Below are 23261 nucleotides of genomic sequence, written 5' to 3' on the forward strand. Positions count from 1 at the left end.
ATTTGACAACAAAATACCATTTTGAGAAGAAATAACATTGTTTTGAATGTAAAGTTTCATTTTGCAGGAGAATTGAGGGGTTTTGCCCATTGTGTGTGTGTTTTTTTGATTTGTGTGTAGAGTTCTGAGAGTATGAGGCATGCTTTCAGAAAATGTGTGTAAACGATCGAGAAAAACTGTAAGTCTTTACAGTTTTTTGCAATTGTTTACATGCAATTTTGAAAACCGGGTTCTTTTTTTCAAAATATAATCACAATTATCCAAACACCACACTCAATTTGCATAATTCCTAGATTGTTTGCAAAATGACACACTTCAGTCAAAACATACACACTTCAGTCAAAACATATACACATATTTGTGAAAATGCTATTAGTTTTCATTTAACCAACACAGTCCTCAATGATCAGAAACTATTGCAGCCAGTTTCACACTGCTGTGATAAATAAAAAACACATTTGTAAAAAAACTAATTTTAGGAAATAGCATGTGCTAGATTTTTGATCATTTAGATTTTTACAGTTTTTTACGATTTTTTACACACTAAAAAATTGACAGTGACAAAGTGACAAACCCATAACATTCTTCATGATTAGTTTGAGATATAGGGAGAATGTACACAAATAGGCCTACTATTACCAAGCACTGCACAACACTGATGCTGCAGACTGAAAATTTCAAGTATTTATTTGATCTACCTCTTCCTCTCTCTCCTTCTTCTACTCTTCCTCTACCTGGGCCTCCTCCTCTACCTCCTTCTCCTCTTCCTCTACCGCCTTCATCTCCTCTTTGACCTCCCCCTCTCATTCTCACTCTTCTTCTTCTAGCTCCTTCCATTTTTGTTGAAGACAGGTGAACTCACCTGCTGCCTTTTATAGCACACCTGAGTGCTGCGTTTTCAAATAAGCACGTGTGTGCTTCCACACTTGGTGGATGTGATTATCCAATTTGTTCATTAGTGTGGTCATTGGCAATCTGGGGCTTTGTAATGACAAGGAAGTAACCTCACAATCCTTATCTGTGTCTAAGGTGTGAAAATGTGTGTAGCGTTTTACAAATCCCTGTGTGTAATGTTTTGCAAAAAGGGTGAAGCAGACATTGTGTGTAATGTTGTGCAAATCTGTGGAGGTGTTTTGCTCCTTGGAGTAGAATTTCGCAAATTGTGTGGACATTTTTATTTTAGTGTGTAAACAATCGTAAAAAACTGTAACATCTCCCTCATCCCCAGTGCCTCTATTGCTGTCCTCAAAGGTGTGGCCCTTGTCTAAAAAAAAGGCCACACACAGGAGAGCCAGTTCCTCAGGTCAGGACTCAGTCCATCTGCCTTTAAGGACAAGGGACCCTCCTTTGAGGACAGCAATGTTGGCATTCTGGCCAGTTTCACTTGAGGGCTGGAGGGGTCCAGGAGGCACGCCCCTCCATCTGTGTGAGTTCTTAAAAATCTCTACTCTAATCAGGACTCTCCGTTCTGTCAGCAGACCAAAGTGCCTTTTCCAGTTAATTTCTTATTCAAAACTCCAATCCATGAATCAGTTGTTTTTGCCGTATTTATTAATTAAGGTTTTATGGGTTGTCCAAATAACATATGAAGAGTAAATCATGATGAACTTTGTGGATCAACATGTTACATACATACAATTGCTGTTGAGGGCAAAAACACAGAAGTTAAACGAGAAACTGAAAACCTGTGTTAGATTTGGTTCAGCAGCTGAATAATTATTATTTGAGATGTGAGAATGTCTGTGAATTATGCCAAACCTAACCTTGAGACCACATGGTCAGGTCCGATTATCACTGGGGTGTTTTCAACCAGAAGAAACAACAGTCTGAGAAAAGAAAAAAATATATAAATAATGATAAGAAAGGTCAACAATTATACATTTTCTTCAAAATTCCTCTGGCAAATTATTTATATGAGCACATTTCTTATATTTTCTGAATTTGAATAGACTCTGGGGCTGCACGGTGGTGTAGTGGGTAGCACTCTCGCCTCACAGCAAGAGGGTCCTGGGTTCGATTCCCGGGTCGGCCTGGGTTCCTTCTGTGTGAAGTTTGCATGTTCTCCCCGTGTAAGCGTGGGTTCTCTCCGGGTTCTCCGGCTTCCTCCCACAGTCCAAAGACATGCAGGATGGGGATAGGTTGATTGGTGACTCTAAATTGCCCGTAGGTGTGAATGTGAGCGTGAATGGTTGTTTGTCTCTACATGTTGGCCCTGTGATAGACTGGCGACCTGTCCAGGGTGTACCCTGCCCTCGCCCAATGACAGCTGGGATCGGTTCCAGCCCCCCGTGACCCTAAATACAGGATAACGGGTAGAAAATGGATGGATGGATGGATGAATAGACTCTCAATTTTGAAAGTACTTACTCTCTTTAATCCTTAAGGGTTGAAACGTCCTCGACAGTAAAATTGATACATTGACAGCCCGCTGGACTTTCTTGTTTTCCACAATCCAGATGTGTTTTATTGAATCGTCTTCCCATATTTCTAATATGTGACGCAAGAACTAGCCCCGCCCTTACTCTTGGCTGATTGGGTTGACGAAGACGTATCTGCGCTCTTATTGGCTGCTAGTTACACGGCACAGTTCCGCAAATCTAGTCTGTTTGTGTTTTGACGTTATTGTAAAGAGCTCTTCAAGACCACCACCACCACACAAGTCCACAAGCAAGGACACAGTCACCGTTCTGCACCTCGGTTCGTAACTACAGCCGCTTGAAAGCCACGTCTTACTGAAACATGACGAACGCATCTCCTGCTTCAACGCTTCAATTGTGGCGTTTTGTCACACCACTGTTGTTGTATCAGCTAAGGTCTATGCTAATGCTAGCTGAGTTGCTAGCTGCGGGGTCCTTATCTATCAGTGTAACTTTAGCGTTAGCCAATAGCTGTGTTGTGTCGACTTGGCAGTTGGAACCAGCGTTGCCCGTATCATTGCGAGTGGTTCAAGCTAGTTTGATAGATGGTCAGACAGCCAGGCTTCCCAGTGAGGTTTGCCAGAGAAGCTCATCACTTAGCAACACTGTTAACTGCATGAAGCCTGCTCCTGTTGTTGACATAGTTGCATAAGCGTTGACCAGTGTGAAAGTAACGTCTTCGGTTCCCTTAGTGGACCTGTGAGCCCCGATATGCGTAGTTATTCACTACATACATTGAATGTTTCTTTGCCAGGTGTTTTTTATGCATCAAGACCTCAGTGAGAAATCATAACAGCAGCATTGGTTGATTTCGGCAGGTCAATAACTAATAATAAGGTCTCCATCTAACCATTTGACATACCTGACTTACAGCAATAGACATGACATGGAGGCACCTTAATCAAATGCTGGAACACCTCAGTTGCCTCCTTGTAATGCTAAGGAGCAGCCGTTTTACTACAAGCTTCCCTGGATGTCTGAGCTCCTGACACTGGACCTCAGGGTGACCTCAGACACACCATGTAGGAGGCTAATTTCAGTCACTTCATAACTACTCTTTGGGTTGCTACTCTAAGCTAATGATGATGGGAAGGTTGGTACATCAAGGCTCACAACACAACATCTTGTCTCTCTTAAGAATGAGGTTTAGAGTGGAGTTGGGTGTTACTTGTGTAGGGGTTGCTGAATGTTTGCATGAACAGTTGTCTCCTAGATGTTGTGTCTGCCTGACAGACACTCATGGGAGTAATTTACACTTTTGGACACACTTACCGACGAATACACCAATCTAATACACCAATACATCCTAACTTGATGTGGATGAGGTGTTGAAATTACTGTAAGATCATTCTTGATGCTGCTGCAGTTACATTTAGAGGTGTTTATCTTCGACCCTCACTGATATCAAGGTGTGGGCAACATATTATACAAAGCAAACCACTGATTCCAAACTAGGCAAGGGACGATATGAATATTTCACGTCACCATTGTCCTGTCAAAATAAGGAATTGTGTTACTTTGTACATTTGGTTAGGTCTGACAGACCACATCTGGTCTTGAGAAAGAAAACTGCTAAAAGTTGAAAGGTCCCTTAAATCTCTACCTCCTTCTACTTTTAAAGAATCCACTAATACTCAGTTTGTTGTTGTTTGAGACTCGTGTGGCAACTTCACTTAATGCACAGGCCCAAAGGTCACCACAACATTTGCTACTCCCAGTCCTCTGGAACGAATGTGATGTGTTTGTCTCTTTAACTGCTTTTTTACTCTCAAGGAGTTTATACAGAAAGTATAGTTTGACAACACTGAACAAAACAACATGTTACTTTCACTCCAGCTGCACATGTTGAATTTTATTCATCAACAGTATGATAATGATGTTGAATTTATGCTGGGTATCATCAATATGTTGCATTGTGTTGGAATTTCTTTAGACTCAACAAATAATGTTAAAATGTCTTAAACTGTGTGGCTAAATCATAGCTGTAAAGAGCCAAGCCAAGTAGCTGCTGCCTGTTGTCTACATGGTAACTGCCGCTCTCATTGTAAAAATGTCTCTTTGTACTTTTTCAGGGTAGAAGGAAAACAACAGGAGAGAAAATGGCGTCGGACTCTCCACGCAGACCTAGTCGCTGTGCTGGAGGGGTTCTGGTGCGAGCACAAGCTGCTACGTAAGAACACATCAGCAATTTGTTTTTATAATTGTATTAGAAATGATGCTGTATGTGTATGTATATGTATGTATTAGAGCCCGACCGATATATCGGCGGGCCGATATTATCGGCCGATATTAGGCATTTCCCAAACTATCGATATCGGCATTTATAATGGCCGATAAATGAATATTTTAAAAATAAAATAAAAACGGATGAAACACCCTTATAGAACTTAACAGAATTTGTCTCCAGTCTTGTTCGAAGTTATATTTATGAAGCTTACCAAGTGTTTTAATACTGGTAACTTTGTGTTTGGTTGTTGTTGTTATTGTGTTTTTGTTCAAAGGACTGTTATATCTTAAGTTTGTATTTTAAGACATTTTATTTATCAGAACTTTAATATATTTTCATGTTCCTCTGTTCCGTTGTGACAATAAAATAAACAAGTTTATTTTGAAACTGCATTATCATATTATTTTAGTGAAGACTCATAAATAAATACAAATCACTAATGTTAGGGAAATCTGTTTTGTTACGCGTTTCTGAAATAAATAAAAAAATATCGGCCGATATATCGGAATATCGGATTTTTAAATCAACAAACATTTGTATCGGTATCAGTCTTCAAATTCCTTGATCGGTCGGGCTCTAGTATGTATTAGAGCGAGGGATGACATGAGCTTTTTGCCTTCACAGGGAGCAGTCGTACATGGAAAGTGTGGTGACCTTCCTGCAGGACGTCGTCCCCCAGGTAACTTTGCTCTGCCATATCTTCTCCAATACAATAAACTGTTACGAGTTGGATCCTAAATTCCCCACTACTGTTTGAATGAAATGAACACATTGTTATGGTCATATTGGAACACTGACACAATCAAGTATACATTTACTTAAAGGTATACTATGCAACCATTTCCAAAAAAACAATGTATAGACTGATACAAAAAGAATCCCTGTCAATCATCACACGGAGTCTGTATGTGCAGAGACAATAAGCAGGCTGGGCAGGCCGTTCTTTGTCACGCCTCACCTCGCTCGTGGTGACGGAGAGTGAATTTGTAATGCTGTGTTTACAAACAGCAACAGACAATGTGACTAACAAATTCAGATCGCATGCTGAAAAATGCTTGATTCAAATAATTTTGTCTTGGCATAAAACTGTAAATTACATTGATTTCTGTTACACTAACTGCACTACACTGATTAATATATAGTAAATACCAAATACTATCAGTATGAAGTATGGGATTGGGACACAGCAATAGTCTCAAGGCTTAACAAAATCATGTTTTGATGTATAGTAATGCAGTTGTCAGCCATGGTGCTGAAAGATTTCCTGCTTCATATTGCTATAACACCTTTTAAAGTTAAGTTTTGAACACAAAAAAGACAAGGGAATTGAGTACTGAATGATCAATCAGAGCATTGATTAGAAACCAATATGGGAACTGCTACTTACCTGATCCTCCAGCCAGTATCAAGTTGTCTACCAGCTGTTCTTGAATCTTAATCCTCTACAAACAAACCTACTTTAGTCTGGTAAACTCAATGCGGTTAGTGACATTTGGATGATATAGTTGTAATAGGTATGCTGGATGCTGTCATGTGTATTTTGTCTAACCTCTGTTCTGTCTTTTAAACTGCAGGCATACACTGGTGCTCCACCCACTGATGAAAAAGAGAAAATTATTTGGGTTCGATTTGAGAAAGCTGACATCAATGGTAAGTGTGTAGCTGTTAGACAACCTACGTTTGGTTTGTTTGAGTGTTATAACTTAAAAATAACTTATAATTCTTGATGTAAGTCTGATGTAAGTTTGCAGTTCAGCTCAATCAAAACTTGAGTTTGTTTGTCATAGTATTGGATGATCAAATCTCTAATAAAACTTGATCTCTTTCATTTTCTGTTTGCACAGACACGGCCCGCAATCCAGAGTTCATGGAGATGCACAGTGGTACTACTGACCCTCCTCTTTGCCTCATTATTGGCTACACTGACGGGATGCAGATCTGGAATGTATCTGTAAGTCACACACCCAGTGGGCCTGTAAACCTGCCACCTTTCTACCTGAAGCTTTTCTGCCAGAAGTTTTCATTACGATGATGAATTCAGATTTTCCACAAATCTTTTGTACAGTACTAAAGGGTTGATGAACTCTTCAGAATTCCTGCACCAAAAAACAGCAAATGTGTTGTTATGGAAACTCTTTTGCTGTTTAGATTACAATAGCAGACAGGTTTATCCCGAGCCCTGCGTTACGCAGCAGGATTTGGGTTTAGCAAGGGAACTTCACGTCCCACGATGGTGGCTTGTATGTGGTTTGTAACATTACACAAATACGAAGACGGCAAAGTTATAATCCAGACTAAAATAAATACAGTTTAAACTGCCAAATGCAGAAATTACAGCTGGCGAAATATGGATGACTGCGTAAATGTGCAAATCAATAGGTGTATTATAGCGCTGTCCCATCTAGAGCATGATGGGTCTGACTATAATTAGCCACATGTGTGTATTATATTGCATTAATGTGCTGCTTCGATGTTTTCTTACGCCGTGTATTCTTTCAGCTGCAGCTCCAGTAGTGTAAAACGGATTTGGTAGCAAATAATAAAAAAAAAAAAACGAATAATACCTAATATTAACTAATATTTGGCCTCTTAATATAATACTTTTTTTAGAATTAGATTACAGTGGTGGCTGCTAGGATTAATTCGTACTTTTTTTTCCAATAATTCACTCGAGTATCAAAAAATCAACTGCCAATAGACCTGTCCATGTTTCTGATTGGTCATATGCTGCAAACTCTGCCTCTTTAATGTTATTGTGCTCATAGCTAGACTGAGAGACCCAGAGTTGATTTCCTGTGTTGGTAACCAGAGACGTAGGACTGGGATCACAGTTGCCAGAAAACCAAAAGATATCATGGGTGTGTTTCGTGGCTTCGTAGCACAGGCCTCTGTTCACATGTAAACAAAGGTCAAACTCTGTCCCAGGACCTGTCAGGACATGTCCTCCCCCAACCAAGTGGCAAAAAATATGTAGCTATTGTTTTTCTGTGTAGTAAAGTTTATCAGTCGGACCAACCCTACTGCATAAAAACACATATCAAGAGGATGTGCCAAAGAAGAGTTAGACTTCCTGACATTGATTATATGGGTTTTTAATAAAGGTTTCAGATTGATATACACACCCATTCCATTTTAGTTAATGTCATACTAAATGTCTCCTCTGTTAACCATGTCACCAGTTTACATGTACTAAATAATTTATTCGCTGAAGTCAGAATAGTTCCTTGAGATGTCCTCAATTAAACATAGTTTAAACTTCAATACATTTTGCAGAGAGATATTAATAGTTAGTAATGTATTTGTGTATTTGGAAGAGCTTTTAGCAGTGTTTCTGACACTGGCTATTAGAGAGTGCTAATGAATAATGTTGTTACTCAGGGAGCTGACTTCAATTTGTCATTAATCAATCAAACACATTTTATTATCACATCTTTATACAAATAACCGCAATTCAAGTGTGTAACAATGGCATGCTGATAATTAATACAATACAACAGTAACAAATAAAATGTAAAATGTAAACGGTTGCAAATAAAATGTAAATAATAGTCATCTTGATTCAGAACAGTGAAACATATGAAAATACAATGTTAAAGCAAAACAATTTTATGCTGATAGGGAGTCCTTGGAACTAGGGATGGCACCATATAAGATTTTTTAGCTGATCGGGATAAAATCACTCACAGTTAATCAAGATGAATTTTCATTACCGTGATAATGCCTTAGTGAAATAAAAAATCTGCCTCTCTTGCTATCATGGTAGACAAGTGAAAATTCAGACCTGATTTAAAAAAGTTTAGCGTTAATGTAATTAAAAACACTAACATGCACATTTTTTAAAAGTATTTACCGTTTATTTAAAAGAAGACCTTTTGATTACCTTATTTGATGTTTTTCACTAAACTGATGTTAGATACAAAAAGAAGTGTTCTCTTTGTTATCCAATAAAAATCAATGTTTGTTTGCAAAATGTAAGTAGAAGTGATTCCAATATGTTTTGGTGTCATTTTTAAGAGTTTTAAGGATATTTTGATTATTATTTGGATACTATTGCGAAACTATTATTTTGGTCAGGGTAATCCTAGCAGGCCATCTAATAATATTTTCTTTCATATGTATTTAATCACATGTGATCGGTGTCTCAATTTAAATTGGTTTGGGGCTTCCTACCGTGTAAATTCTATACTGCGTTGCAGTGCAGCCGTTGACCGCTAGGTGGTAGTGTTGACCACGTTACTGGCAGTATTCGGTTGAAACAGTAGCACTTACTTCTACACGGGGCTGTAACACACCAGAACAAGTCCCAAGATCCTGTTGAAATTCGCTACTTGTTTCTGGGTAAAGGTTGTGGAGAAAACAAAAGAGGGGGGACAAACACAGAATTAATGTGCATGTACATTTACACACATGTATTGTATATTAATGTCCAATCTACAAAAATATGTAGAAGGAAAAATCACAGGCCTAAAGAATGAGAATCTAAGACATAAGTCTAAGGCCTAAAATGGTGCAGGAATTAAAATATCAGAATATAATGCAACATATTTAAAATATTCTAAAATATAACTCAGAGATGGACTGATGTGCATCCGTGATTCAATGAATGAACTATAATATAGAGTAGGATAAAACAGATATATGTATACTGTAAATATAAACAGATGTAAACAGCTAACATTAAGTAGTAGTATACAATTAATAGTATTTAAATTGACAGTGATGGGCTTCAGAGTTCAACAGTCTTATGGCGTTTGGGATGAAGCTGTCCCTGAGCATGTTGGTGCAGCACACTCCTGATATAATGTGACATATGGCAACAATATGAAGATCTTTTTGATAATATAATGATTCTTCTTAGGAAATAAAAACACAATTCCAAATGGCATACATACTGTAGCAGAATGGGCCAGATTTTCAGATTTCCCCCCATATCAGGTCACATGGTATCCCATGCATGTTGGATGACATCACTTTGGTTGGTTTGGCTAGGAGCAATATTTAAATGTGTGTTGGGCATTGTTGAGAGAGTTGGATAATAATGACTGGGAAGCCGAAACACACAAATTTGAATGGAGCCCAAATCACTTAAGGTAAAATGGACCATGTAATGAAATGTTTAACTTTTGCTGCAGCAGCAGCTTCACAATAAAGTGAAGTGCTGTACATCTGCTGGTTTGTTTGCATTATCCCACAGTCAGTTTGCATCATTCCTAAGCACGTAAGAGGTGATTTCATATATAAGTTGCATGCCTTTTTTACTTCTCACAAAGAGGAACATAGTTATTGCGCGATTCCTGTCTGTCATAGCAGATTATCAGTGAAAATGTCCTGGAAAAGTCCTGGAAAAGGATCTCTCAATAACGAGTGGGAACCCTGTTAAAGTCAAGTCTTGGAAAATCATTAGAAGATTGTCCGCTCTGTGATTTAACAAATTACCCGCAATGCTGCGAAGGCTTCGCTCAGCGAGTATCGCCTTCCATGTACAGGCTGTCACTGAAACACGCAAACTTCACATACATCCTGTGAGATCTAAACACACCAAAGTCCTTAATCAGCCTCTTTATAAACATCCACAGGCCTTGGGCAAGAGGACACAATCTTACTTTACTCGTGAACACACGCATTGGCCACTGTGATGTGGCAACCTCTGCGCTGCGAGCAGATTTTTCTGTCGCCGTTATTATGGTGTAGCAGAGGATTACAGCTGTTTCAGTCAAACTATACACACCCAGTAAAAAAAAATATAAGCTTAGTGAGGCTCCTCTGCCTTTCGGTTTAATTTGAACACCAGTTCAGATTCCTACCGCGCTGGCCCAGCTTGTTATCACACGCTGTCCTTCCTCCATTGTTTTTCTTTCGGTTTTCAAAGTTTACAGGATGTTTCTGGGTTGTGTTTTTTCGCAGGGTTTTAAGTAAGCACTGAAGGTGCCTTGGTCTCTGGCTCTTGAGTGGTTGTGAAGTGTTTGTGACAGTTGCTAAGCCAACACCCTCTGTAATGGCAGACTCCGAACGTACACGTGTACACGCACACTTTCACACACTCGTGAGATGGGGACTCCTGACTGCATGCGTGGATGCTGACAGAGCTGTTTAGGAGATGTAGATTACTGCCGCCTCACACTGGAGAGGCGTAATCCACTGCAGCCTCATAAGGGGGAGACTAATTGTCTGTCTGGTATGTGTTGAGATGAAATTACCTGCTTGGAAGGAAAGTGTCTGCGGCAAGTGTCAGTGGATGTGCTGAAGACCTGGAGCTGTATTACAAAAACAGTGTCCTGGACCTGCTGAGATGTTAACATGATGGGAAGTTTCCGTCGTGCAGACACCAAGTGTTTCATGCTAGCAATGCATTTGTAGGATTTTCGGTCCTCTCCCAAACAAAGTTAACAAAACCTATTTAAATGTTTTAAAATTGACATTGTAGTTTGAAGACGGGACGTAATCTGTGTTTAATTCAGGCTTTTATCAGCCGATAAATCTGTACCTTTTTTTTTTATCTGCCTCCGGGATTGTAGAACATAAATAGACATTTATGGTTTTAATAAGAAGCTGTTCCTTATTTCTGAGGAGCACACGCAGATTCTGGTATTCCACCAGTATTTAATAGTGTTTGCTATTAAACTGCAATGTAGGCGCACAGGACATCTTTCAGTGTGAAATCATAATGTTTTCATTTGGTAACCTATGGAAAAATGATGACTGTAGCGCCACGTCTTTTAATTCTAGTAAGTTGTTGTAGATGTGTTGCATTTTTCACTAGTTGGTGCTACTGCTTCCCTACAGTGCTGACACCCAACTTAGTATCTTTCCTAAATAATTATTTCTATTATATGCTGCTTTGCATCAGCTGATAGTTACATGCGGTGTGGATATCTACAGAATATGTGAGAATAACAGCTTGACAGTAAAGATGACACAATTGCAAGTATCGTTAAAAGTAATTCATATCTGCCTCAAACTTCATGGATCTTGCTCTCATCCACAGGACCTTTTAGTTGTGCAAACAGTGTTGTATGCAGTTTTTTTTTCACTTATTCTTAAAATGGTATATTTAAATAGTTCCAAATGAAGCAGTGTGACTTTTTGTGGATCCAATGAGTCCAATTGTATCCATGTGTGATAATGTTAGTCCCTCAAGTAGTCATTTCATGTAGTGAAACCAGACCTCACTGTATAAAATGACCTGCTGTGACCTCCAGGATAATCACAGCTTCATGAAACTTTACAACCACAACCAAGAGATTGAAGGCATTCAGAGGATTTCTGTATATTACTGACAATAAGGGGACTCTATACACTTTCCAAAAAAGCAGTGCTTGTCATCCAATCGCTGCAAAATATACATGTTATTCTTGCAAAAATCTCCAGATGTCAAAATATGTTAGTTGCCAAAATCACAGCCTGAAGTTTTCTATGGTCTTTCTAAAGTTCTCAGTGTGGTATTTTGGAGGGTTTTTTGTAATTTTCCCCCTCATTCTGAACTGGTGAAAAATGACATTTTGCATCAAATCCATGTAACAAATGATATTAACTCACAAATACTAAAACAGCTCACTCATGTCTCATAAGTGAGCTTGGGAATGGCCGATACATAATTCTCTCATAGTCTTCTTAGGCCCTAAACACACCTTAAACACATTTTATTTTAATGAATTGATTAATGAATTTTATTTTTAAAAAACAATAAAAACTTGACTCACACCGCTGAGCTGTATCTCAAATCAATCTTAAGGTTCCCAGCTTTCAAATGATGTACACTACTTCTATGTGGCCTATACTGTTGACGTGCCATCTCCCCCTAAAGATCACCTGCCCCCATAAAAAAGACACAAGTTGGTCCTTGAACATGCAATTGATGAACAACAACCAGTAAATTATGTGACAAGACTGTGTATATTTAGGTCCCTCGTATATAAAATATATCTATATATTTTAGTTTGTTTTAGCTTGCTCAACATCATAAGTAGTGCTGCATCAGTCTCGGCTTGTCTGCTCTTGCATCACTTTACTGCTGCATGTCCCGGAAACCCATGCACATGCACCTGTTACTGCCCCATCCCTGAAGCACCTGCTCCCTCCAACCATCCAATATGTCCAGCATTGCGTTAGTAAGTGGACTCACTTGTGAATATGCCCCAGATATCCGTTCACAGCTTATGGTATTGCATTTGAGAGATTAAAACGGAAGAGCAGACACTGTGACTCCGCAAAAACATCCAGGCCACGAATGAAATGAATATAATGAATAAATGTGTGTGCAGGGAAAACAACTTTGAAAAAGCAATTTGGCATATTGCATACGCCGGGGCCACTAATGTAATGGTGGGAATGTTGTTGATGGCAGCGGATGTCACACAGAGCCATGTAAGGCGAGGATGAGCGGCGGGGTAATGCACAATAACCCGGTGCATTAACCTCCGGCCCTCCCCTTCTCTCATTTTTAATCCAGCAAATTCCATTATTCCCTCTTGCAGGTCCATTTGCCTGTACAGGAATCCTACCCTGCTGCCAACCTCCTTTTATTCCTGCTATCAGTGCTCGTATAACCTGCTTGCATCTCCAGTGTTAATCTACCACCGCTGGGCCTCAAGCACTCTGAATAAAAACACAGCTCCAAATCCGCCACTTTGAAAAGGCTACTAATTGCACAAAAGAGCGATCATCCCCTCAGATGGGTTTAAAGACTTCAAACAACCAGATTAAAGCACTAGCAAAGTGATAATGCAGGTTTCACTGTAATTTAACGCATAAAAGAATAACAAAAGTGGGGCATTCTGCGCTCAGGACGATGTACAATTACGCACGCGAGACACTGCCAAGAGCCTCACAGGCCATTGACCTAATATACTGTCATCGCATATGAACACATAAAGCCTTAAACCGGACTTGGACACAACCACACATCCATTTAAATGCTTTACACTGTGGTTGCATTTCCTCTGTAATAAAGAGCAGGCATGCAGTAAACTTTAAAATCCTCTCTAATAGGGTAACCTTTAGTGTTTCCCAAATGTCATTGCAAGTCTGTGAAAATGTTCCAGAAACAACTTGTTTGATCGGTGAAGTGAGTTGATGAACATACGTTTCAGCAAAATAACTAAATAAATAAAAACACTGTAACAATCAAAGACTTGAACAAAAAGCTGCTGCTAAGGTATTTTGTTTTTACCCCTAAATGATTGGCTTCTAGGTCTGGGGATCCTGCTTCAATACTATTGTATGTTTGTCTTAATCCTTTATTTATTCTTGGATTCGATATTTTATAAACAAAATAATGAATTTAGCAATTGTACACTGTGATTTATAAAGCCAAAGTTATTGTACTGCTGCTTTGTGTTAAGACAAAATCAGACAATGATGCATTTTAGATTTCTTCCAAAATCCTGTCCTACACGCAGCCAGATTTTTAAAAAATAAATATGAACACCATAAACTCAACACCAAGCAGGACTTCTCTAAAATGTTCATCATCTGAATTTCATAGTGTATCTATTCAGTTAACTGTGTGTGCAATTATACGTTAATTCTGGGGGGAATGCAGAAGCCTTCATTTCTATCTGTTACTGGTTTTATTTATAGGTATAAATTTGACATTCTGAGCAGGGGGATTAGCTCCACACAGCTAAACCGGCAGCTAGCAGCTAAAGGTGCTAACAGTGCTAATAGAGTAAACGACAGCAACAGAGCTCACAGTGTTGACCTGAGGGGGAACCGGATGACGGATGCTAGACTTCTGCGACCATCTCATAGCAAATCATTTTTTTATGCTTTATTAATGCTCTGAGAGAACCTTTAAACATTTATTTGAAAAATAAAGTTCTTTCAACCTTCTGATCAGTTAGACCTCCCAGAAGTTCACCTCACAGGGAGATTGTGTTTAAATGTTGTTGTTGAAACACTGGTGAGAGTGTTTCTCATGCTTCCAGTCAGATTGGGACACTTGGCATTAACTATTCCCCAGCCTTTCCATGTGGGCTCTGTCACAGCGAGTGTAGGCAGCTCATTTGCATTGCGATGCCACTGAAGCTTTTATTCTGGGCTCAGTGGATTTTACTTTGTGTTTTGGCTGGAACTTCAACCGCCGGTCCGCCCTTCTCGGTCCCTCTGTCTTTTGTCTTCTATGAAAAAATACAGCTTCTCATGGTGGGAATAGATCCTTACAGTCTTACAGTCGCTGTCTTTTTGTTGTTCTGGAGAAATCGCAATACGCTTATATCGGTCATGGTTATTTCCCCCTTTATTTTGCTGAGTGCAGAAAAAAGGCATATTTGTCAAGTCTCAGACTTTACATCAGAGTGCCAGAGACAGGAAATGGAGCAGGCAATAAAAAGTGAATGCAATAGGTCATGTGACCACAGGAAGGTATAAAATCTCTAGAATGCATAATGCCTGAATATTTGCTTTAAGCTTAACCTAAACTGTCGTTATTAATCGCTGAGTGCAGGATGTCTCTTTCTCTGACGTTTCAGTCTTGTAAACTTCTACATTTAATTGTGATCATCTCTTTCAGTTGGGAGGGGAAGCCCAAGAGCTGTTCTCAGTTCGCCATGGTCCTGTGCGAGCTGCTCGCATTCTTCCAGCTCCTCATATCAGTGAGTATTTTCTTTACCTTAACCATGTCTAAATACAGGCTCTGATTCTGAAAAGTGCAGCCAAAACTGAAGTACCTGACCTTAAACTTGCATTATCTCTGCTGGCCACCAGGGGGGCCACCCGTTTTCTCTCTTCATTTATTAGCTAAGTAAACATTGTAAACATGAGTTTATGGTCTCAATCTCAAGTTTCAAGTCTTCTTTTCTTCAATACAGCATAAAGAACATGAAACAGGGGATGCTTCAGGGCGGGGCTACCTTGTGATTGAATGGATGATGTCACGGCATCAGCCTACCAGCACCTCTAAAACTCGCTAATCAATGCGTTATAGCTGTTTTGTTTATTCTGTACGAAAACCAAAAGGCCACATTACAGCATCTGTTTTGCAACGATGCTGCTCCAAACAGCATAACAAGAACTATCTTGAACTCGGCAGAAGCTCAGCTGTTCTCACCACATGAACTGCCTCCCACAAATGCTCCCGTAGCTTTATTTTTGAACAGCAGATTTATCTTTCTAATCCTGTAATGCAGAAGGGATATGGCAGAAGTACCTGTGAGTACTTTTAAACACATTTCCTTTGTATGTTTTCTGAAGTGTCTTTTCAGGATACGTGTCAAAAAGTCTGTCTTGGAAAAAAAGACAAGTACTTCTTTATTTAATTCTTTGATTATTAATTGAACCTATATTTATCCAGGGTAGTCTCATCGAGATTTAAAATCTCTTTTCCGAGGGAGTCTTGGCCAAGACGGCAGACTTTGGTTAACTTGATTTCGACATTCAAGGTCGACACTTGAAATTCCATTTTCTATGGCACATCCTAATGCAATTTTGGTCATTTTGGCATTTTAAGTGGTGCTATATCATTAAAATTAAAGAGTGCTCCATGCTGCCTCATCCTAATGTTAAAGTCACTCTACGATTACAGTTGGCCTGCTCTGTCAGTGGTGGCGGGCCTCTGAAGTCAGGACTTACTTGCTGCCTAAGCTCTGCTGGAAACCTCTCAATGTGCCTTCACTGTTCTGTTAATACTATCTCTCTCTAACACCTCTACATTCATATTCTCTCTCGAAGATCTTTAATGTTTTCTTCAGGTAAACATACATGTTGATGTTATTCTCATTCCCCATTTAGATTTGTGAATTCCTCGTCGTTTTCCAGAATTCTTTTTCCTCATACTGTGTCTGGTGGTTTTGTAGCTGATATAACAGCAGAATTTAACATCTTTAGAAAGACCAATTATATTATCAATAAACAATAATGCAATGCTGCCAGAAGACATGTAGCATTACTACTTAAGTCATCAACTCAGAAGTTCACAAGAAAGGATGGCGATATGTGGGGAAATTATTGGATTACAATTGAAGGAACGTTACAGATCATCATAAATGACAAAATGACAACACATAACAAAATTAGAGTATTGGTGTCAGAGTTAGGGGTATAAAGATTTGTTTCTAAATCAAAAATTGTTCATAATGACTTTCGATTTCGAGGATCTCGCCCTCTGCCGTCTAGTTGTGCACATCCGAAAGGGGGAAAACGGCAATACCACTTGAAACATGTCACAGAAGAGCGAGTCGGAGATGACTGAGAAACAATCCTCCTACTTCCCTGAAGTCACCATGTGGCAACAGTTTGCCTTCCCTGTGTGTTACGTTAATGACGAACGCGTCATTGGCAGAAGGGTTGGAATGCAGAAGATTTAGAGACTGCAGCAACCAATGAATCCCCCCCCCCCCTCACTAAAGAAATCTACACTCAATGGTTTTGATTTTGCAATTTGAGCCTCAGTTGTGCCATCTCCACTTGAAATCCATTGTGTCTACAAAACACAAAGTATGTGTTAAGTATGTGGGCATTGAAATGAATCATAACCTCAAAATTGAAAGCCAACTCGAATCATGGATACAGAGAAACGTGACAGTCCTCGTCTGACGAGTGGTTCTCTCCAATCCTCGTCTTCTGCTCACAAAGACGGCTTCATGGTCCCATGACTTCAATGAGTGTTTCCAACATGCTCTTATGAAAGCATGCTTGATTGAATTCACAAAAGAACTAATGGAAATGATAAAAAATGAGAGTTAAATGAGAAGAAGAAGAAGAAGAAGAAGAAGAAGAAGGTATACTTTGGTATATTTTATCATATAATCTTATCCTTTTTTCCTCAGTATTTATGCTTGCTATGTCAGACTGACAAACATTTAATGCAAAAATAACCCTTAAACAAAAAAAGACACCTGATGTTCTTTATCTCAGATCTCAGAACCCTCAGTGAATCTGGAATGAACTCTTGAATCATGTCATCTTACAGAGTAAGAAAGTGGATTGAACAATGTGCAATGACAATGACACTGTCTTGCAATAATGTAGGCAAATTCTGTTTCCTGGAAGGGCTAGAATGGCAGCAGAGCTATTATAGAGGATGTTCACTTAAAGGAGTCATCACCTGGTTTTATACGTATCCAGCCCCCCTTGGATCGCTTTGGATCAATTCGTAAAACTTATTAGAAAAAAAAAAAAAAAATTTAATCAAACATTGAGCTTGTTCTGACCCTTTTTCGTACCGCGATTTTATCACGCGAGATTACGCGCGAGGTTTTGACTGGTCCGGATGTGCATTGTATAATATGTAATGAGGCGCGCGTTGATTCGCCGCAGGAAGGACAGAGCCGGGGGGGCTTGCCTGCATGCAGACTCCAAAACATAATGGCGGCGCTTCGGCGATTTCAGGTAGCGGACGGGGCGGGGTTGGGTGGTGAAAGAGGGGTGGGCTTATGCAAGTACCTGCCACGGTGACGTCACCGAAGGCGCAGAATCAAAATCTCGTGCTTTAGGAATGCACACCCTTGTGTGCTATTCCTGTTCGGAAAAAGAGCAGAAGCGAAAAAACGGCGCCACTTTCAAACTCCAGCCTTTCAGGCAAGTTTCAACTGAGGTCAAACACAGATATGCATGTTTTAACAAGAGAAATTGCGATTTCCGGGTGATGACTCCTTTAACAGACTGACTGAGTGATGACATAAAATATTTTGAATTTGAAGCTACATTCGAAAACCTCAAATGAAGCTTGGAATGAAAAACAAATATATTTGTTAATTTCGGAGGTCAGAGGACAAATATTACTCATTTGGAAAATCATTAAAATTTTGTTCTCATCTCATAAAAGTTTGTCATTTTTTAACAGTGGAAATGTACATGCTTTTTGTGGCATTTCATAACGCTCTTACTAAAAGACTATTGTTGAAATAGTTTTATAATAATAATAATTTTATCCTTGAGCTAGAATTTATTTGACTAGCTTAATCATTGTCTCGTGTCCCTGGCAAAAATGAAAATGACAGGACAATGTGTATTGTGTATTTATTGTCCCAATAATGTTTCACATCAGTTGCACTTATTTTTTGTTGTAATTTTAGTAAATTCCTCAAATCATTGTGTTTTGTAGAAAAAAAGGTTTTTATTTTATTTTTTCAAAAAACAATCACACCAAGTTTGTAAAGTGGTATACCGTTTCTGTCTATCTTTTACAATGTCACAAATAGTGAAAAAGTCACATTGATGACAAACAAATGTTCCACCCTCTTTCACACACTGGGGAATTGAATGCAGAATGATGACCAGTGTTCATATTAAATGGTTCACTGTTCCCACTGATTAGATCCTTTCCAGACAGCGAGTTTATTCTATCTCTGCAGGTGTCAATCAGTGCTGTGAAAGCTGCTATATAGCCTTTCTTGTTTGTGCCATTTTTTTGGTGAGAAAAACGCCTTTTTTGTTCTCCATCCGTGTTCCGGTCTTTTTGCAGATTTCAACAACACACAATGGCAGCATTTGAAGAACGCTGGAAGTGGATGAAAGCAAACCACAGTAATAAGAAGCAGCAGATAGCCCCAACACATGAGTGGAGCAATTCTCTCAGCAGAAAATAAATATGAAATGTACTACTGGAGGGAAGGACACCGATTGCAATCTGCTAGGGCGCAAACAGTGTTGCACTGTGGTGAGCCATTAAAAGGCCAATTGTCTGGATGCGAGGCCGTGGGTGGGCGGACTTAGAAAGACCCGAAAATAGGTGTTGATTATAATAAGGCAAGGTTCTCTTTTCCTAGAATAGAGAGTCCTGCTTTTCCGATGGGAGTTAATGCACTTAACCACATCCTCTCTGGAGTTTACAACCTGTTATCTTCCGTTGTGTTGGAAAATGAGGAAACACTGTTCCTTTGATAACAAATGAGCATTGAGGAATGAGTGAATATATATATATGATAATATGTACTGTAAACCTTTGAGCTCTTTGTCAGTGGAGGTCAGTTTGTGTGTTGGGATGCTCCCACACCATCACAGTCATGCTATGAAGTTTGACAACCAGCAAGTCATATTTGAGCCCATGTTTTAGTACTATGTCAACATTCGGCCATTTCCTCTGTTACACTGAAACATGCAAACTTCCACATGGAAGTCAGCCGTACTTGCTTCAATTACCATCAATTACAGAAGTAATCAAATCAAAGTCTCCCTCATTCATCAAATGTTGCATTTTTCCCAGAGAGTTTATTCGAGTAAATGTGCCATTTCACTAAGTCCCTTATAGTTATATTTATGTTCCGGCTCAATATCTCGACTGGGAATGATGTCTGATGACATGAAAGGAGAAAGGATTCTTTTTGGAGTGTTAAAGGCTGGTAGGGAAGGCACATTCGCTCTCATGCCATACCACAGGAACTCGGGCTGATTACTGTCAAGCCTCAAATTACAGTCCTCTAAAGGGTAACATCTTCAGTCTAAGTGCCCCCATCCCCTCAACCTCCTGATCCTCCGTCCGATTCTCAAGAATGAGACAATCAGGGAAAAATATGGGATCAGTCAACTTAATGCAACATGTTTTCTCTTTGTGTTTTTTTTGTTAAATAGGCATGCTGGGTTCTTACCATGCTGTAATTCCACACTGAAACCCCAAAACAAACACGGAGCTAGAAAGGAAATCATACTCTACTTTTTTCAGCTCATTTCATTTCTGTAATTTTTTTTCTGGAGGATTAGAAAATGGTCCAACGCAAGTCTTTCCACCTTTTGGCTGGTGAGAATAGCGGCCCGCTATCTTGCAAAAATATGGCCTGATTTTGGAGAAGAAGGAAAAAAAACAGCTTTCATCAAAAATGTTTTCTGACCATAATTAAATTACAGGGCAACAGTAGTAATGTAATCTGCATGTTTCCTGTCATGGTAATAGGCTGCCTGTTAAACGAGGGTGGGCAGCACTAGAGGCCTCACATGGTCCTTTAAAGAATGTCTCCCTTTGTTGTGTGCGGATCATTCTGTTTCTCATCCCGCATTCTGTGACTCGTCTTCTTCAGGTCCACTGAAGACGGATGGTTTTGCGGACAAAAGGCCTCTCCTGGGCGTGTGCAAGAGCACAGGCTCTTCTGGGTGAGTTCACACATCATATTGAAGCTGAAATCACCACCTTCCCAACAGTACACTACTACAGTAGTTGCAATCACTGATGAGCACACCATTACAACACCTGCTGTGATATTCGGATGAATTCTCTGATAGTTTAAGCCATTTCTATACTTCTTTATGGCCAAATGGAGTACAATGCACATTAACAATACCAAGATTCCCTAAATACATGTAGCAATTGATGTAAACAAACAAAGAAAAAAAATGGTGATTTTTCAAATCAAACCTTTGACATCAAGACCAAACTACAACTGTGGTTGCATTTCCTATGAAGCATGTTATTGTAAATTCAGTGATTCATTGCACTGGTTTTCGTCATTCATGACTGGACTGACTCATATTGCATCATACTGTATGTGTTTATTATGGCCTTTAAAACAAAGACTAGTTATTAATGGTCAGCTCATAATGACTACAGAGCTCTGTGGATTTCTCAAGGAAAGACAGTGAGCTCATATGTTCCAATTGCTTGTAATAGAAATAATAACAACAACAATATGTGATTAATAGGGCTGTACTGAATAGTTTGAACCCCCTTTTTCTCTCTCACAAACAGCAAGGAGCAATGTGGTGCTTGGTCCTTCACTCTAATTGTCTGTCCAAAGCCCAAAAGTCAAATTTTATTGGAAAAAAAATTGATGTAATAATTCCCAAAATTAAACATTTTATCAAGGCAGCAACCTCCGGTTCTGAAAAGTAAACCTAAGTGTCAAATTTGCATTATTTCTACTGGCCATCAGGGGGCAACTCCTATTGGTTGCAAAAAAAAAAAATCTGATAGCATTTATTATCTCAGTAAACATTGTTATTATAAGGTTATGGTCTCAATCACTAGTTTCAATTCTTCTTCAATACAGCATGATGTTCATTTAGTAAATGATGGTCCATTTAGAGTAAAATAGACCATACATGCTTTTGGGCGGGGCTACCTTGTGATTGACAGGTTGCAACCACAGCGTTGCTACTGTGGCCTTGCTAAAGTTGCTACCACACTACCAATGCAGTTGGCTACCAAGATGACTTCAACACTTAGCTGTAAAGTTGACCTAGAATTATTAAGATAACTTTGTTAACAGCTTCACACCAGAAGACAGATGGAACCAAATCCAGTATAGTTGCTTCTCTGCCACTTGTGTTCATCAGATCCACCCGCCACACCGCTGCAGTCGAAATATAGTCACTTCTGTCAACTTTGTTTTTTAATGAATGCCCATATTGAGTCTGACCCAATACTTATATTTATTTGACACATTGAACAGCATACTGAATATGACACACTAAGGTCTTTATTATGACTTTTACTTAGCTGATGCTTTTATCCAAAGTGACTTACAAGAAGTGCATTGAAACATTCACCCAATCTTTATTAAATATGCTGAACAGGTATAATGTTTAGAGACAGTGAGAGATAATATCCTGATGGGCATGTGCATACACTGATGGCAGAGGCTGCAATACACCTTGTATTGTCATGAATGCCATCAGTATATGAATGTGTGCGTGAATGGGTGAATGTTGACATGCACTGTAAAGCACTTTGAGTCGTTGGAAGAGTCGAAACGTTACAATATAATCTTTGATAGTGAGATTAATATTGCATAAGTGCCTTTTCCTGGTTGTAAAGGCTGCAATGCAGTACAGTGATGTAAATGTCTGAACTTGAAAGACTGTTCTAGCTGTTCTGTTATCTGTCTTTACCCACTTAGTCCTTATATCCTACTTACATTTGGTCAGCCTTTCCACCGAAGATTGTGTAAATATTTTTTCAAAACACCAATAATCATCTTACAATATTGTTGCAATATTGATATTTCGGTATTTGGTTTTATTTGCTGATGTTTTAGAGAACGAATCTGCAGGAACACGTTATTGCAGAGATGTGGAAAGGTTTCCTTGCAGTCCGAGTTGGTTTATTGTTTCATTATTTTGGGTTAATAGAGCTGTGGTCAACCAGTCAGCGTGTGTCTTGCTAACAGTACTGCTTGGTGAAATCAGCCTGATACCAAGCCTTAGGACTGGCTTGGGACATCTCTAGTAAAAGCTGACATTATAACTAATTCCAAAGAGGCCACTGCAAAATTTAAAGCTGCTGTAATTGTGTCTTTTTGGGGGAGCAGCAGAAAAAGCTTCAAAATTGACATTGGCATGTTGTCACTTAATAAAGTTAATATGTTGAGCATGTTGGCAAAGAGTTTACACATCTGGCAGACACAGACCAACATGAGCATGTCTTCTCGATGAATGGAAGCCCAATATTCCTTCTCCATCTAAACTATCTTTCTTTCCCCCATTTCAAATTTCAGATTTTTTAGCTGCTAAGTACTCCACAATGTTCACCAGCTAGCAGTGGTACATTCCTCTAGTGCATTTTTTAAATTTGAAATTGTTTTGGGAGATAATATGCCTGACTTCTTTACATTTAAAACTCAAACCATCAAACTATGTTTGAGTACCTACCAAGAATCATTGATGTAAACACTGGAGTCCTGTGCTCCACCCATCTAGTTCAGGTTGCCATGATGGAGCCAGGTCTCCAGGTGGTGTGGGTACAAGTCACT

General features: G+C 39.2%; 1 protein-coding gene across 2 annotated transcripts in view; it reads left to right on the top strand.

The window, feature by feature from the left end:
- The first annotated feature begins 2608 nt into the window (after window positions 1–2608).
- Window positions 2609–23261, top strand: part of bcas3 (BCAS3 microtubule associated cell migration factor) — a 323492-nt gene continuing 302839 nt past the window's right edge. The window contains exons 1-7 of one of the 2 annotated variants that reach the window (XM_084020265.1): window positions 2609–2697; window positions 4490–4587; window positions 5269–5323; window positions 6219–6294; window positions 6489–6595; window positions 15155–15236; window positions 20595–20667. In XM_084020265.1, the coding sequence (XP_083876391.1) occupies window positions 4517–4587; window positions 5269–5323; window positions 6219–6294; window positions 6489–6595; window positions 15155–15236; window positions 20595–20667 (464 nt within the window). In that variant the 5' untranslated portion in view covers window positions 2609–2697; window positions 4490–4516. The remainder of the gene's footprint in view (window positions 2698–4489; window positions 4588–5268; window positions 5324–6218; window positions 6295–6488; window positions 6596–15154; window positions 15237–20594; window positions 20668–23261) is intronic. The other variant, XM_084020266.1, reaches the window with a different exon arrangement.

Source organism: Eutrigla gurnardus (assembly GCF_963514095.1).
Source record: "Eutrigla gurnardus genome assembly, chromosome: 10".
NCBI classification, from domain to species: domain Eukaryota; kingdom Metazoa; phylum Chordata; class Actinopteri; order Perciformes; family Triglidae; genus Eutrigla; species Eutrigla gurnardus.